Source organism: Glycine max, chromosome 16 (assembly GCF_000004515.6).
Source record: "Glycine max cultivar Williams 82 chromosome 16, Glycine_max_v4.0, whole genome shotgun sequence".
In the NCBI taxonomy this organism is placed as follows: Eukaryota; Viridiplantae; Streptophyta; class Magnoliopsida; order Fabales; family Fabaceae; genus Glycine; species Glycine max.
In genome coordinates this window covers 429,799-447,657 of record NC_038252.2, presented here as the reverse complement: position 1 = coordinate 447,657, position 17,859 = coordinate 429,799, and the positions used below count along the sequence as shown (strand labels likewise).

The 17,859-nt window shown below is 31.1% G+C and overlaps 1 protein-coding gene across 1 annotated transcript; it reads left to right on the top strand.

Moving 5' to 3' along the window:
- Positions 1 to 11,239: 11,239 nt before the first annotated feature.
- LOC100812643 (phospholipid:diacylglycerol acyltransferase 1) lies at positions 11,240 to 17,264 on the top strand. Its single transcript, XM_003548920.5, has 6 exons — positions 11,240 to 12,155; positions 13,930 to 14,152; positions 14,330 to 14,613; positions 15,204 to 15,516; positions 15,656 to 15,915; positions 16,328 to 17,264. The coding sequence occupies exons 1-6, from the start codon at positions 11,716 to 11,718 to the stop codon at positions 16,812 to 16,814; spliced, it is 2,007 nt and encodes a 668-aa protein (XP_003548968.1). The 5' UTR covers positions 11,240 to 11,715; the 3' UTR covers positions 16,815 to 17,264.
- The last annotated feature ends 595 nt before the right edge of the window (positions 17,265 to 17,859 follow it).

The following is a 17,859-nucleotide window of genomic DNA, read 5'->3' as shown; positions in this document are numbered from 1 at the left end:
TTTTTTCCTTTTTAGAAATACCTTTATAAGTGTATCGTCCGATCAATATTATAACATTATAGCCATGATTAGGAAAATACGAATGTATATTGTCTTTTTGATGTCATGTTCGCGAACTGCAACAAAAAAAATTGTAAAGAGTTGTAGCTGCTACGTACAATTACTTTCTTTCACGTGATTTGTTGTATAAAGTTATTGAATCATTTTTAACTTTATTTTCAACATATTTATAATGACACTAACCACGTACAATTTCTTCTAAACTGTGAACTTGTGAGCATTATTTATTTTCACTTTAGTAATCTAGCAGAAGATTAATATCCAAGCTAGCTATTATGACAATTAAAATGATTATCCATTTTCTCAAAATTACAAATTCCTTCTTTAGAAAATTTCATTTAAGTTTCTTGAGACAGCTTGATTTTTCTCTTTTTTGGTATATAGTCCATCGATATTTTTCGGTGAAGGTAATTATATTTAAATTAGATAGTATTATTATGATAAAATTATTTTTTTGGTATTTAAAACAATTATATATATAACAATTTAGTCTTCTAGTCAAATGCAACGTCAAGATTGTATAATAGTATCAAAACATCGATTCTTTCCCCTCTAAATCTGATTATCTCAACTTAATTATAACATTCAAGTATTTTGCAATATTTTTTTACGGTCTATTTGTTAAGCCAAAAAGTACACTTTAACTAATACCTCATTAATTAAATTTATAAAATTGAATGATTTCAACGTTATTAAAAATTCATAGTGATCTTACTTTATAATGTGTGCCAAAGTACAGTGGCAATAGGTAGAGTTTCTCCACGTGCTGGCACCCGGCAACCATGGCCACTCGTGCACCTGTTCCATCTCTCCTTTTCCTCTTAGATCTGAATTCTAAAGCTATAATATTTAATTACTTTTCAGCTGATTTCTATTTTCATTAATTCATAACTTTTTACCAGAAATTGTTTGGTTCACTTTTTACTCATATATTGCCTGCGTTGAGTTTCAATTACACTTCATTTCAATAAACTATATAATATAACCGAAAGGCAAGCTTTATTTTTTTAAAAAAAAATGAAGAAAACATTATCTATCGCATAATTCCAGGGGAACAAGAAAGAGGTTTGGTTGCTGTAAAAAAAAAAAAAAAAGAGGTTAGGTTAAGGTAGAGATGATAAACAAGACGTTTGTTTAGTTTCAGGAAACATTAATTATTTCATTATTAATAATTATAAAAATAATCTTATTATTGTAAATATTTGTAAAAAAATAATAAAATTAACATTTTTTTCTATAAATTCTCAAAATAGTGTGTGATAGAATAAGAAATATAGATATTGATTATTGGATATTATGAATGATTAAGAATATTAAAATACATATATAATTGAATTATGTGAGTTTTTTTAAAATAAAAAACAAGTCACGTAATTCTTTTAAGTGATTATAAGACTTTAAATTTTAATGGGAAAAAAAGATTTGAGAAGAAAGAACATAATTTATATGTTGACGGGAAGAAGACACAGATTATAAGGAACTGCTCTAATTGTGAATTTATGTGATTGCAGTGTTTGTATAATAAGTACGAGTAACATAATATCATATTCAAGATCTAATTGATGATGACAGCCCTAGCAAAATTGTTTGAATTGGACCTTTAGTTAGATGCTAGATAATTGTCTTATTAGCCTTGTAGCCGTTGAACTTAAAAAATAAAAATGTCCAGAGTCACGGGTAGAATAATTGAAGTCAGGCAATTTGTTCTATAACAATAATATTTATAATACATTTGTGTGATACTTCTTTTTATCTATCTTTTTTCTATTTTTATGTTTTTTATTATATCAATATCATTTTTTTAATGCAATATACCGCATAGATTGACCCAGGATTCAGTCAATCCAGAATACCTGCTTGTGTGTCTGCCACACTTTTGTCCATTTCTTCCACAGTCGAAACATCAAATTTTCAAAGATACCAAAAACTTCCTTTTCTGATTATTTTTTCTCCTATTTCGTTTCATGACACAGTTTTGACTCAATTCCAGTTTGCATAAATTTGGTAACTCTGTTAGGCCATTCAATGACCATAAAAGTAAGGATTAAGGAATACAAATTAGTAAGAAGTTCGTTCATTCTTGTAGTTTATGAAGTATAAAAGTGGTGTAGGAATTTTTTTATGCATGTATAAATATATTTTTTTGGCAATATTTGTACCACACATATTTGCAACGGTGAGGGCAAGATACTATAAATGTTGTACTTGTTGAAAAAGTGAATAATCGTAAAACAATGTTGCAAATCAAACTCTACAATAACATTGCAAAATTTGAGAGACCAGGCAAATCTATGCCCCATAAGAATACAAAAGAGCTTTGTATCCTAAATCTGAGGCAACATGGAGAATTGAAAGATGCTAGGCTATCAAATATGAATAGGAACTGCAACAGCCACCCATAGTGCCTAACTGTTATCCGTTTCATGTGTTCAAATATCTGTTTGTGTTCGTCCGTTAATCCCTGAATACCTGTATATGTAATTAATTTGTAGTATTAATTTGTTAGATATTTTAAAAGTTTAAATCTCATTAATTAGTTAGTTTTGTTAATTAATTTTAAATTTATGCTATCATGTGTTAGAGGTTTTATTATCCATTAATGCTTTTATTAATGATTTTTAGTTTTTGGATTTATTTAAATTGTATTTGTCTTTTTTAAAAGGAAATTGTATTTGTTAAACCCTTTCAGCTATACGTTAACTTGTTTTTCTAATCGCGATCTCTCTATTTTCTTCTCTCAAATTATAAGTTCTTAGATCATTAACAGTTAGGAGGGAGTATGTTAAATCTTGAAATACTTTTACACCATGTAGATAAATTCTTAATCATAGTGCTTGTGAAGTCTAACTATCTCATACATCGATCTCTAGGTTTATAATAAAAGAAATGAGAATTATTACATCATGTACATCGATTTTTTTGGTGAAAGTCTGGGCTAACCGTCCAAACTAGAAACTTCTATAAAAAGAAATATCAGCCGAGTTTGCCAAAATTGGCAAATAAAAAAATCAAACAAAAATTCAAAAATATGACAATCACTACTAATAATTAACCCATGCTTATATTCTAAAATAAAGAAAAAAGAAACTCAAAGAAAAAGACGAAAGGAATACTTCTGATTACTCAAATCAATCATAAATACATATTAAGAGTTCTAATACTATGTAAAACTCTGATATAAACATATTTTAAAACATAAAAAAAAAGAAGCTAAAAAATAAAGACAAAAAAAATGGTTCTCATTACTCAATTCAATCATGAATAAATTATATACAAAAGTTAGTTTATAACAAACTAACTGACAAGCTAAGAAAATAAAAGTTAGATGACAGAGAAGGCTAACAGAGTTATAACTACTCTGGCTAAAACGAGAGAGAAGGCTAATAAAAGCATCTGCGTATCGCTTCTCTGATAATATGAGAAAAGGTGACTTGAGTTCTGGAATTTGTCAACATTTTGATCTATGAATTCTTAGTACACTTATTAACGGACATACGAGAATAGATAAGAAGGTACTTGTGCTAGCATGTACATGGAACTTAAATTATTTCAATGCCCTTGATTATATATATAAACATAAGTTGTCCCAAAAATTAACTACAGACTAATTAAAAGTTTATTCAAATTTTATGCTTCAAAAATATAACAAAGTGATAAAGTGTTGTACGTACTCTAGTTGTAAAAGCCGTGAGTGATCAAACTCTGCTTGCACCCAACATCACAGGCAACGAAAGATAAACCTAACTCTCTCTCTTTCTATCTTTATTTTTTTCTCTCTTTTAATTTTAAAGAGCTGAAAAGAACCATCAACGGTTACTACGAACATTGTATGACAAAGTTTGCCTTTGCCTCTACTAAAATTAGAGAGTCACTACTCATTCCTTTTAACAGAACAATGCCAACTTGCTATGCATATTAAAATAGGCTTGCCTTCAGCTTACATCAAAAAATTATTTGGTTTAATTTTTTCTTCGGTTCTTTTCAAGAAGCTGGGAGGAATATGTAAAGTGAAATATACACTTTTCTTGAACAGTGGAAAACTCTTTTTGTTTCTTTCCATAAGCAACATTATACGGCCGGGAAGAGAGAAATTCTAGATTCCATATTTGAAAATCTTTAAGCAAGAAATCTTACCTCTTAAGGAATTCTAAAACACTAAATTTTGATTTTCTTCATAAAGTAGTTTGGATTCTTGAATATAAAATATGACTTGATTACACTAGTGCAATATATACATTTTGTTAAGTCATACAACTTTTAATCAAATCAAATTTTGTGAATGAAAAAAATCTTATAAAAAAGAGAAATCATATTAAAGATATTTAATTTTTGTCAATAAAAATAGATAATTAATCAAGTTTTTCACAAAGATTAGTTATTCGTAGATAAAACCAGTAAACACTGTGATGGTGATAAAAAAAAGTCATATATAAAACACAATATATAACAATATTTTTTATGAAAAATAAAAGTGATAAAATGAAAAAATACCATCAATATAATCGGACATGACACTAATAATATGGTAACATACCTAGAAAATTAATACGTATGTCTAAACCGCAAATAATTTTACTCGATTACAATTATCATTTAACTAATCTCTGAATTAATAGATCTCGGATCTCTCTAATAAAGATTGCCAACCAAATAAGATTTTAATTATTTAAGGAGAAATAGAGCTCAGATTTATAAAAAAAAAGAAAAAAAAGAATTAACTTTTTAAATCTTTAACCACTTATGACAATTAATGACCATTGACCCAAAGTAAAGTAACATAAAACCAAGGCAATTAAGCTCCCAGCTGAACATCCCGCGAGTCTTTTGTCCCTAAAGCAAAGCAACAAACCTTGTCATGTGGCGCTCAATAGTTATAGTACATATATATTTAATTTGTTAGCTCTTTCTAAACATATGTTGATGAAGAAAGAGATCGAAACCTCTTATTCTGTTTTAGGAATTGATATAATATTAGCCACTATAGTCTATAGCTCCATCCATATGAAAGTTTTATCAGTCATGATAAATAAATAAATAAATAAGGTAGAGAATATTAATTAATTAGTAGGGGTAGGAACTGTACTATGTATTTTGCTACGTGTCCCTGATTAACAAAGGAATGTAATTAAGTTGAACTAAGTTATGCTAATTAGTGCTTATTGTTTGATGATCTGCAGATGAAAATATTACGATGTGCATTTTAATACAAATCTAACGAAGAAAAAAGAAATAAACTTTAAAACAAAGATTGTATCCGTTGGTAAAATTATTTTAGCCTAAAATACATGTAATTTTATAACTGCAAACCAAACATATATTGTTTAAATCATTAGAATTTAACTTAGTATGTACTGTACGTATTAATATAATTTGTGATGTATCCGTAAATACACTTTAACAGAATACTCCATTATACATTATGGTGAAACAGACACGTACATTTTTATTATGTCCGTTAAGCAATTACGTTTGCATGTAATTTAATTCCACCAAAATCTTTTTCTGCTTCAAAAGTCAGAAGAGTTGAAATAAAAATTTATGACACACAATGTACAACATGGAAAAATTAATGTATAGAAGCGTAATAAATATTTGTTCATATTTGCTATGATAGTTCAGAGTGGTTCAAACACTATCTCTTGGTACGTAAATCACGTATATAAGGGTTAAAGGTGACGGTGGATTCAAGGAGCCTTCCCATCTGATGAATAGAGTGAGGTCCACCTAGTTCCGTAAAGGAGACATTATCATATGAATGATTTCAATGGCATTAATTTATTGGAGTTAATGTTCATCAATAGTGAAGAAGATATGATGTCATATGTCAGTGGACCGATAAACAAAGTTGATAAACATCACTCATATTTCATATTTCAAAAGAATGTTTCAGAATTTTATTAGTGAATAATTTATAAATATTTTTACATGTACTTAATAAGTTTTTTTAGTCTTTTCTTATTTTAAATAATCCTTTTGAGATTTAATTTATCTAAATTTTTTTAGAATAAAAATAATCATGTGGGTGTACCATGAGTCACATGCTTGCAAATGAAAAGATAGGACGTGATTGGCTTTGGTACTATGTTTCAAGAATTTAGAGCATATGAAGACTTGTTGGATGAGATAGCAAAACAATGATGGTACTTTGGGTGCTTCAATCATTCTATCTGGCCTGTAAGGGAACGATGTGGGCAGAAGGGAATGGTGAATTGGACATTAACTGGTTTTAGACATAATGTTCATAACTCTTTTTAGGTGGGTTGATGAAATTGAAAGGTAAAGACGTGGAAGAAACAATAATAATAATAATAATAATTGCTAAACGAAAAAAATAAAGGAAAACTTTTTCTTTCTTCTTATTTGGTTATATAAGAAGTGAACGAAAAAAAAGGTTATAAAATGACATAATATCTTAAAGACTTTAAATTCATATAAGTATACTTTTTTTCATTTGTTTCAATCCATATTTCCATATTTAAAATTAAAAAATTACTTTTTAACGTAAGATTTGCATTATTTTTTTTTCTTCTCTCTTGTTTTATAAAACTCGATCCAAACAATTGAAGATAACTTTCATCCTACCGTTTTCCTTCCTTGTTCCTTGTTTGGGGCAAAGGATGGAAATACTTTTGAGTAAATGCAAATAAATTGGTGGTGTTTAATATGTCAGATTTAGAGCGAGGTTGATTAATTTTGACTCTGATGAGACATAATTTATTATTTCTCATTTATTTTTACTCCTGTTATAATTTTATAGCTTGTTTTCAGAAATGTATTTTATTTTTTTACGTTGAGAAATGTATAACTATTATTTTATAGAAACCAGCTCTATTTTATGTAGACATGACAATGGGGCGGGGGCGGGTATGGGTATTGTCTCCCCAATTCCTTATCCCGACTCCCCAACATATTCTCATATCCGTACCCGATACCTGACGGGTATAAGTTTATTGTCCCATCCCCATACCTGTCGGGTATTCGGTATCCCCGACCCCGTCTCATACACCATTCAAATTAGAAAAATATTTTTTTTGTAAAAAAAATATTAAAAATTTGATTTTTAAAAAAAAATTTGATTGTTAAACATTTATTTTTAACTACTTATATATCAATAAATTTATTATAGTGTGTATGTCTACAAAAATAGTTAAGAAAATAATATTAAATTATGTGAAAATTCTAAAATAAAATTAATTAGTAATAAAAATTCTATGCCTTTTGATTAAATTATGCAAAAATTCTAAAGATTTTAAGTGGCAGGGCGGGTTCGAGTTCGGGGTCGGGACGGGTCTAATAATCTCATACCCGTACCCGTACCCGACTTTTGGTTACCGGGGAAAATCCGAACCCGAACCCATACCCGATCAACTCGGATATTACCCGTTAAAGTCGGGACGGATTCAGGCGGGTATCCACGTGTATAAGTTGTCTAATTTTATGATGTTACCAAATGCATGTGCCAAACTAATTAATCCCCCATTAAAATAATGAAATGATCTGTATATTTTTTCACAAGTGTGTTCCGTGGGTTTGAAAATCTCATCTGACCAAAAAGGTCTACTGAGCTTGTAATGTGAATCATATCTTGTGTATAATGATTGTAAAGTAACTTATCATAAAGAATACAACTTTATAAAGGTAGAATAAAGACCTTATTCTATTTTATTTATTTATCGATTTCATGAAAATATCTTTTAAGAGGTTTTTCTTTTCAGGTGGAACTTAATTTATCTGTACTTTATAAAGCATGTTTTAATGATTTGTGTAGAAAATATCGTAAAGAAACTAAAGGTAAGAAAATGAAGCATGATGAACTTTCAGCTGATATAATCAAAACTCAAATCATAATGGTTTCCTTGATAAATAAGCTATCTGAAATCTATCCAGAAAAAAAAAAAAAAAAACTATCTGAAATCATTAGCGGTCTTTTTATTTACGTCTTAACATGCAACTCATTTTATAATACACTATTTTTAACATATATATTATTCATTTTTTTTTTACTGAATTTATTAAAATTTATTAAAAATTACAAAATCAAGTGAGATATTTATTAAATAAGAATAAAACTCATAAAATTTGTAACATTTAATAAATTCTAATCAACAATAAAGAAAGCGTTAAAAAAATATGTTAAAAAGTGAATTGTTAATATTGTTCTTTTTATCTTTTACTTTTTTTTTCTGAAAACATTTGCACTCAGTCTGTGAGAGATGTTTTCATAAAGTGGGCCGTGTCTGAAAGGGCCCTTTACTTTTCGAGCCCACGGCCTTGTTGCATTATTAATTGAAAATTTCATCTTGTGCAACTTTTTAACTATTTGCAATTGCACTATTCTTTATTTCTTTAAATAAAAAATATTTCTCTTAAAAATCAATTAAAAAAATAATTTATGAATAATAAAATGTTCAAGTATTTTTATATCTTCTGGAATCTTATTTTCGAAACCTGTTTAAAACAATATTCTGGAAAATAATTTTATAAATGTATTAAATATTTTCTGGAAATTTAATTTTGGAATATTTTATAATTATTTTCTGCCTTTTAATTCCAATGTACATTTAAAAATTTTCTAAAATTAAATTTTGCATTCTTTTAATAAATTTTAAAATTAAATTTTTGAAAAAATGTTGATCATTTTGCAAAAATTAATTTCGAAATATTTTCTAAATCACTTCTGAAATTTCAATTTTAGAGTACATGTACTGATACTTTAGAATTAAGTTTCTGAAAGAATTTTAATACTTTTAAAAATTAAAATTTTGAAAGAAACTTTAATGAACCTATCTTTTTTAGTTTAAAGAAAAAATAGGAGTAGTGTGTGGATAAAAAGCAAACGGTAACAATCGTATTGGTCGTTTGCTGGAGAAACTCTAAAAATTAAAAATAGCTTTGTTATATGGCGAATTCTAGGATGCGAAAGTGAAATTACTTTCGCACCTAACGTAAGTTTGGGTAAAAAAAAAATGTATCGCGTCCGTTGTAACACCCTAAAATGTTATTAATTATAAATCAATGTTGGATTGTGTTTAGCTTGTTGTTTGAATATATGTTTGACTTGAATGATTTGAAATATGACTTGAATTAGTCATGTGTGAATTTCTTGATGTGGATGTTGAGTTATTTGGAGTTTTGTTGAACAAAGTTGAAATTATGAGATTTTAGATTTTTGTCTAAACCTAGTCCAGTAAAATTGCAATCCCGAATTTGTTAATCGTTGGATCATCTTCAAATTTTGTCTGGAGCTTCTTAAGACATGTTTCCACAGTTTGACCACTGGGATTTTGAAAATAACAACTTTTGGTCTCTCGCTAAGCGTGAATGACGCGCTAAGCGCAATTCCAATCGAGAGGAAATTGCGTTGAGCGCCCAGAGGTGCGCTAAGTCCAATTCCAACCATAGTTTCCCTAAGTGAGGTGTTGTGTGGACACGCTTAGGCTATTTCCTTGGTTGATGGTACGTACCACATTGCATCTGAGAGTTGAGGTTAGGTGCATGCATCATTCTGAGCAATATTGATTGAATACATGGATGGACGATGAATAATTGTTGAATGTGGATGATGAATAATTGTTGAATGTGGGTGTTAAATAATGAATGTTCTGTAAGCTCATGATGTTTGCCTATGTTTTCTTGCTAATTGTGATTATTTGGATTTAGCATTGATTTTTTTTATAATGAACTCACTCTTGCAATTTTGTATCGTGTGGTTGATACCTGTGATGATCGCGAATCTTGTTCGTGGGAGCAGAATGACAACAGTAGGGTGCAGGAAGTGAGATTTTGTTGAGGAGCCACCAAACCGACGTGATGACGTTGAAATTATTTTGGGAGAGAGTTGTGTTTTGTTAATCAACTCCTCCATAATTGGTTCCATGATTCTTTTGTTGAATTAAAGATGTAAATCACATTTAAATTATATGTATGGACAAGTTTAATTTCTATTATGTGAATGATGTGTACTGAGTTACTATACTAATATATATGTATCCACTTAAGTATTGTGTGTTGTTTGGTGAACGTATGAAAAAACAAAAATTAGTTTCATTTTTTTATAAGTAAATTAACGGAGTTTTTATTTAAAATTTGAAACAATCGTGGTTTAAAATGATGATATCGTAATGACGAGACGGGTCAATCTCTTAGTGATTGCAACTTGCAAGGTCAATCTCTCATGCCATCATATAGTGTTCAATGTGGTTCATGCATTTCCTGCCAAAAGGATCTTTTTCGCGGCTAATATGTCACCCATATAAAGGCCATAGTAAATGAGAACAACAACCTTCAAAATCATTTCATCAAATAATGTTTTTCTTTTTTTAATTTCCCCTATAAAATAACTTTCAATAAATATAAATCAAATAAAGAATACGTTCAAACAGATCCAGGTTCATATATACATATGGGCGAAACCATGGTTATAAATATAGAAAGTACTATAAATATTTTAGAGGGAATTGAATGCCGTAGATCATTCTCACCACTTACACCATTAATTAATTGAGGAATGCCAAATTAAATATTACTATAAACTATAGTTTCATTAAGCAACTTAAAAGCAAAATGGAATCTTTCCACATTATTTCGTTCAAGGTTTGCGTCTATTATGAAAAAAAAGAGACCCACTAAGAAAAAAGCATACCCCAGATTTTAACGTAATTTATTATCAACAACAGTTTTAATATCTCTCTTAAAAAAACCACTCACTTTCTTTTTTATTTGACTTTCTCATCTGTCTTTAATAAACTAAGCAAATTAAATTAAATTGAATTAATAAACTAAGATTAATATATACATGAGTATATATAATAATAAAACTCTGTTACAATATATAAAATTTAATATTTTATTCAAAAAATAAAACAGACACGGACAGATTGATATTTTTTCCGCTAATGTACATAAGGTCCTTTTTCACTCAAAACACGTGATATTATTCAGAAAAACACAAATATTCATGATTTTTTTATTTATATTCACTCTGTATGTTTTAAAAATCATAATTTACAATGACAAAAAAATACAAATGTTTTAAGATAAAATATGTTTAATAATTATTATTATTTTTCAAATTACTCCTTAAACAGTTTATTTGTGAATTCAAACCGCAACTAGCTCTTTGTCGTTCCCTTGACAAATGTATTAATGCAGCAGACACAATAATTGATATTGGTAGGAGTACAGTTATCATGAATCGAACCAATCAAATTGAGCCACGTTGTCAAATTCGTTTTTAATTTTACTCATTCTCAGAAAACACATCCAATCCAATACCCGCACCTTCTTCCAAAATTCTTGATAAGCTTCTCCTTGTTTCTCGAGGAAATCACAGAGAAAAAAAAAAAGACACAGCTTCCACCAGATCAGTTTCCGTTCAGTGGTTCAGAGATGCTACAACCAATCAATAGTCATCATCTTCAGAAAAAAAAACCACCTTTTTTTTTCTAAAAGGAAAAAAAATTCCGAGCTCAACGAGCTACCCAAAGCGATTTTGATTCGCGGGCTTTTCATTTCTGTATAAATCTTCAATCTTCGAGGAAAATAACGCTACCCCATCTGTTTATAATCATATGGGGCACAAGTGAACGAAAAAGAAACTGTCGAGAAAATTGAGGTTTGAAGCTTGTAAGTTGTAACGTGTCCTAGAATATTATTATGTCTTTGCTTCGACGGAGAAAAGGGTCGGAACCGGGAAAGGGTCCGAGCCATAGTTCGGAACCGAAGGTTCTAAGCGAAGAGGAGACAGAAGATGATAAGAATAAGAAAAATAAGAAGAAGAAGAACAACAAATGGTCGTGCTTCGATAGCTGTTGTTGGGGGGTGGGGTGCATTTGCACTTTGTGGTGGTTTCTTCTGTTTCTGTATCAGATGATGCCTTCTTCGATTCCCCAGTATGTGACTGAGGCCTTCACTGGGCCCATGCCGGACCCACCGGGCCTCAAGCTCAAGAAGGAAGGGCTCAAGGTGAAGCACCCTGTGGTTTTTGTGCCAGGGATTGTCACTGGTGGGCTTGAACTGTGGGAGGGTCACCAGTGTGCTGAAGGGTTGTTCAGGAAACGCTTGTGGGGTGGTACTTTTGGAGAAGTCTATAAAAGGTATCAAACTATGAACTACAAACAATCTTGCTTCTGCTTGTTTTTTGTTTGTTGCCTTAGTTTGAATATTTGTTGGTGATGTTTGCATATGGCTTGTTTTTGTCATGCTAGTAGGTAAGTTGCTTATGGTGCTGGTATGTTGTTTTTTCTGTTTTCGGTTGATAATGATGAAAGCTTGTGCTTGTTACTGTTCATTGAGTTTAATTTCTCTTATATTTACACTGTCAACCAATCAGAAACCATAGTTGATATGACTTTTAAGGTGGCTATTGAGTCAAACAAACTTACTATACATGATAGTTAACGATTAGATGACAATGTAAAAACCCTTTACACGGTTAGTGGATAGACTATTTACTCTTATTGATTACCTTAATTTGATTTCATGGCTGATGTTTGGATGTGGCTTTTTTTTTGTCATGCTACTAGGTAAGTATTTTAATGGTGTTGGTTTGCTTTGATTCTGTTTTTGGTTGATGATGATGAGGATAGTGATTGGTTGTAGCAGATTGAATGGTCTTAAATAGGCAACTTTGATGATGTTTGGAGGGTGAGGTGTTTTGGTGAATACGTCATTCTAGTTTCGGGTTGTTGGATGGATTTGTCATTTGTCAACTTGTTTCCATGTTGCTGAAGTCATTGCAAGCCGTTAATTAAAAGGGAACTTCCCTTTTGTGGTCTTATTTTGGTTCACGATGAGATTGCTTGAGACGGTTGAGTTTTGCGCTTGAGTTATTTTGTTTGTGCTTTTGTTACTGTTTGAATTAACTTGTACGAAAGTTTGTTTTCAGAAATTGTCTTTATTTGAATAGTGTGTGGTCTGATCATTATTTTACTGTAAAACTTTGACTCTGATCAAGAAGTCCTCAAGCACTGTGCCTATGCCCCTATTAACATTCATTTGGAAAGAAAAAGATTTAATTGGCGAGTTTTAAGGTCCATCTTGAACTTGTTTAAATGTGAGTCTTGCTTGATTGGAAAAATTTTAGTCGCGTTTCTGTCTCAATTTTGTGAATAGAACTGTGGAAAGACTATTCAGCTTGAAAGTATACTGTGTCAATTTTAGTCGCTTTTCTTATTGACATTAATTCATTACTTTCGCAAAACAAATAATTTCTCAAGTATTCATCGATTGATGGATGAAGCAACAACCTGTCATCGGTATGGTCAAACATTGAATTTCTGATATAGGAATTTCCAGTATTCTTGAACTGCAGCACTGAAACATTCGAAATTCCTTACATAATTTATTCTTATTAAAAATAACAGTAATCTTTTGACTTGAATTGGTACAGAAGTACAATTATTGGTTGAGGCTTTTATTTCACGCATACCACAATGAAACACATTTCAATTTTTCTTACCCCTGGTTAATTTAATGTACCGAATTTATACATCAAAGAGAAGATAACTTTCGAAGTAAAAATGATTATCCTAAACACCGTATGATAAAGTGTATAAGATTGTTCACCATTACTTAGGTTTTTGGAAATGTCAAACCTTAGCACTATGGTAAGTTTGTTGCCTTGTAACTTGGAGGTCATGGGTTCAAATCCTGCAAACAGCCTCTCCTTAGGTAGGAACCTCATGCATTGGACTGCCATTTTTGTTGCTTTGGTGTGAGCATAGATACTGCTGAATTCTTTGAGATGCCACTTCTCACTTATCCCATTTTTAACTTGCAATCTTAACTTATGCTTGTAACTACGTTCCTGAAGGCCTAGAAATGGTGGGATAAGGATTTATGTGTTGTTTCTTGATGGATGTTTTGCAGACCTTCATGCTGGGTGGATCACATGTCACTGGACAATGAAACAGGATTGGATCCACCAGGCATAAGAGTTAGGCCTGTCTCTGGACTTGTAGCTGCTGATTACTTTGCTGCAGGATACTTCGTTTGGGCAGTCCTAATTGCTAACTTGGCACGCATTGGTTATGAAGAAAAAACTATGTACATGGCTGCATATGATTGGAGAATAGCATTTCAGAACACTGAGGTATATATTCTTTAACTGGTTTTACCTAGAGTTCTTATGCCTCATGTCCCTCACCTAAAGAAGTACGTTGATTATTCATCTATAATAATAAGATACAAACAAAGTAGTACATATATATTTGTTGAACAATTGCTGAATCTTTTTTTTTTCCACCTAATTGTTAAATTAATTGATCAGGTGAGGGATCAAACACTAAGTCGGATAAAAAGCAACATAGAACTTATGGTTGCTACTAATGGTGGAAATAAGGCAGTTATTATTCCACATTCAATGGGGGTCTTGTACTTCCTACATTTTATGAAATGGGTTGAAGCACCAGCTCCAATGGGTGGTGGGGGAGGACCAGATTGGTGCTCCAAATATATAAAGGCAGTTGTAAACATTGGTGGACCATTTTTAGGTGTTCCCAAGGCTATAGCAGGGCTATTCTCAGCTGAGGCCAGGGATATTGCTGTTGCCAGGTAATTTTACTTATTGGTCATGTTAATTGCTAAGTAGCAAATTGGTGATTACTTAATGAGTTTAGCCTAATTCAACAATATTATATTAAAAAGAAAATTTAATTTTTATGCACTGACCGTGTAAAAAATATCACACTGTCAAGTGTCAACTAATTATTAATCATAGTTGGGATCATTTTTAAGATAATTATCATAAAAGTTAACAAACTTATCATATATGTTAGTTTGTGAATGACTATAATGTATAAATATCCTTTATACTATTAGGGCATCCACTATTTACTCAAAAATAAATTTGTCAGTCACTCTGTACTATACTACCTGTTTGCTCCAATTGTTTAAATAAGCTGTTTTATTATAATACCTATTAAGATATTTCTTCTCCTTAAAATTTCTTTTCATTACAGATTTTGCGAAGTAAATAGTCTTGTTCAACATTTTCTGCTTCACTTAACTATTTATTTGCATGAGAGAAAGCAAATTCAGATTGCATCTGGCACTAATGCTATAGCAATATTTTTCTTTGTTCGGCTCACTGTTCAATATCTTAGACTCAAACTAAATTTGGTTCTTTCGTGTCATATATCCAGGACGATAGCTCCAGGATTTTTAGATAACGATCTGTTTCGCATTCAAACCTTGCAACATGTAATGAAGATGACCCGTACTTGGGACTCAACAATGTCAATGATACCAAGAGGAGGAGATACTATATGGGGTGGTCTTGATTGGTCACCAGAAGAAGGCTATCACCCTAGCCAGAGGAAGCATAGCAGTGACTATACTCAGTTAACAGACCAAGAGACAAATCAAACAAATGTTGTCAACTATGGAAGAATGATATCATTTGGCAGAGATGTGGCCGAGGCACACTCCTCTAAGATTGAGATGGCTGACTTTCGGGTGAGCCTATTTTAACCATGCATCTTGAAATTTCTCTAGTATTGTATGCTTGTTCCTTCTTTTACCAAATATCTTATTCAGTTTTTTTGAATCCCTTATGTTTATACTCTATAGCTTATACTGAGTTTCATGTTAATAGGGTGCCATCAAGGGTCGCAGTGTTGCAAATACCACCTGTCGTGATGTGTGGACTGAATACCATGAAATGGGATTTGAGGGAGTGAGAGCAGTTGCTGAACATAAAGTTTACACAGCTGGCTCTATCGTAGAACTCCTTCAATTTGTTGCTCCAAAGATGATGGCTCGTGGTAGTGCTCATTTCTCTTATGAAATTGCTGACAATTTGGATGACCCTAAATATAATCACTACAAGTATTGGTCAAACCCTTTGGAAACAAAGTAAGCAATTTTCGGTTCCTTACTTATGTAAGTTAATTTGAAAAAGGGTAAAAATTTGAAGCAGTTCCATATGGGCCATTTGTGTTGTTCTCCAATCAAAATTGAACTTTTACCTTAGTAATCTTAGTGAATGTCTATGTGGATTACCGAGGTGAAACTCCCATTCTGATTGGAAAATAACACCGAAAACACTTATGGAACTGCATCGAAGTTTAGTCCTTTGAATCTTGTTACACATTTCTGAATGTGATGCTTTGGTGGAAGTGCTCCAAAATAGTTTAGCTCCTACAATGTGGAATTCTAGAGCTGGTATATTGGCTGTCAATGTATTGGACTATTGATCACTTCTCATATGTTGTATTTTGTGTACTCTATTTGGTTCCTTACTTTTGCTACTCTAAAATAACTGCAGACTACCAAATGCTCCTGATATGGAAATCTTCTCTATGTATGGAGTTGGCTTACCAACTGAAAGATCTTATATTTACAAGTTAACTCCCTTTGCCGAGTGTTACATTCCTTTTGAAATTGACACCACGCAAGATGGTGGAAGTGATGAAGATAGTTGTCTGCAAGGTGGAGTCTACACTGTTGATGGGGATGAGACTGTGCCAGTTCTAAGTTCAGGCTTCATGTGTGCTAAAGGCTGGCGCGGAAAAACAAGATTCAACCCGTCTGGTATGCGCACCTACGTTAGAGAATATGATCATTCTCCTCCAGCCAACCTTCTAGAGGGAAGGGGCACACAAAGTGGTGCTCATGTTGACATCATGGGAAACTTTGCATTGATTGAGGATGTTATAAGAGTGGCTGCTGGAGCCAAAGGAGAAGATCTAGGAGGTGATAAAGTGTATTCTGATATCTTCAAGTGGTCTGAGAAAATCAAGTTACCCCTATGAATGAAGCACAATGTAATTCCGCAGTTCCACTCAGACACACTTCTCTTGAACCCCTTTAAGGATCAGATCAGACTATATATAATTTTTTGCAGTATATTTTCACTGCCACCAGAGTTCTATGAGTTGCTGGTTCTGCTGATCAAAGTCCAGTTCCATGGAGGGGTGAACTACGCGAATTGGTTATATTGGAAGAGCTTGCATTGAACATTTTTGTTATTAAAGTAAGGATTTTATTTGTCATCTCTAAGAAACCTGACCGGGGGCATTATTCTTAATAAGTTCAGCTGGTTTAGTTATGATATGGCTGAGGTGTACAACTTAAAGCATGTGTAGGTAGGTGGTCCTTTCATTTTTTGCCATTATGGGGCTATGTTTAGATAATTTTTTTCAATAAACACTTATCAAAAAGTGACATAATCTTTTTTTTATAAATTAAAATTATCTTATGCATATATTGAAATCAACTTTCAAAGAAATTAAATGAGAGTATACATAAAATATCTTATCTATAAAAGTTAATTTTAGCTTATAAAAAAATATTTTTATTTTTGCTATAAATGTTTATAAAGAAGTTTGTCTAAAAATAGTCCCATAACATTTTGTATTTACAAAATAAAACTTATCATCTCATCTTAAAAGTATAGGATTTAGTTCAACTTAATCTTATAAAACTCACTTGTAAAATAAGATGTCACTCAGTTATATATCCTATCTTTTGATATTATATTTAGTTAACATAAGATTTATATTTTTTCTAATATTTAAAGAGATTAGCTTTCACCGAATGCTTTTTATTATAAAATAGTTTAACTCAAACATTTAATATTTTTTTGTAAATCGTTGTCTAAAGATAAAAAATTTTATTTATAAAGTGATTAATGATTTATCTGTCATTATATAGTAAATATTAATTAAAGTTGTTTTTTTAGAGAAATAGTTAATGCTCAGCCATAACTTGAATTGAAGTACCATCCCACCCTCTAAATTATGATTACCAAAGAAAAAAAAAACTTGATGTAATCACTTTCTTAAGTTATCTGCAATG

Bases quoted from the DNA above. Each gene is read 5' to 3' on its own strand.
- LOC100812643 (XM_003548920.5), top strand. From the start codon at position 11,716: ATGTCTTTGCTTCGACGGAGAAAAGGGTCGGAACCGGGAAAGGGTCCG. The intron at 12,156-13,929 runs GTATCAAACTAT...GATGTTTTGCAG, and splicing joins TTTGGAGAAGTCTATAAAAG to ACCTTCATGCTGGGTGGATC. The intron at 15,916-16,327 runs GTAAGCAATTTT...AAATAACTGCAG, and splicing joins TCAAACCCTTTGGAAACAAA to ACTACCAAATGCTCCTGATA.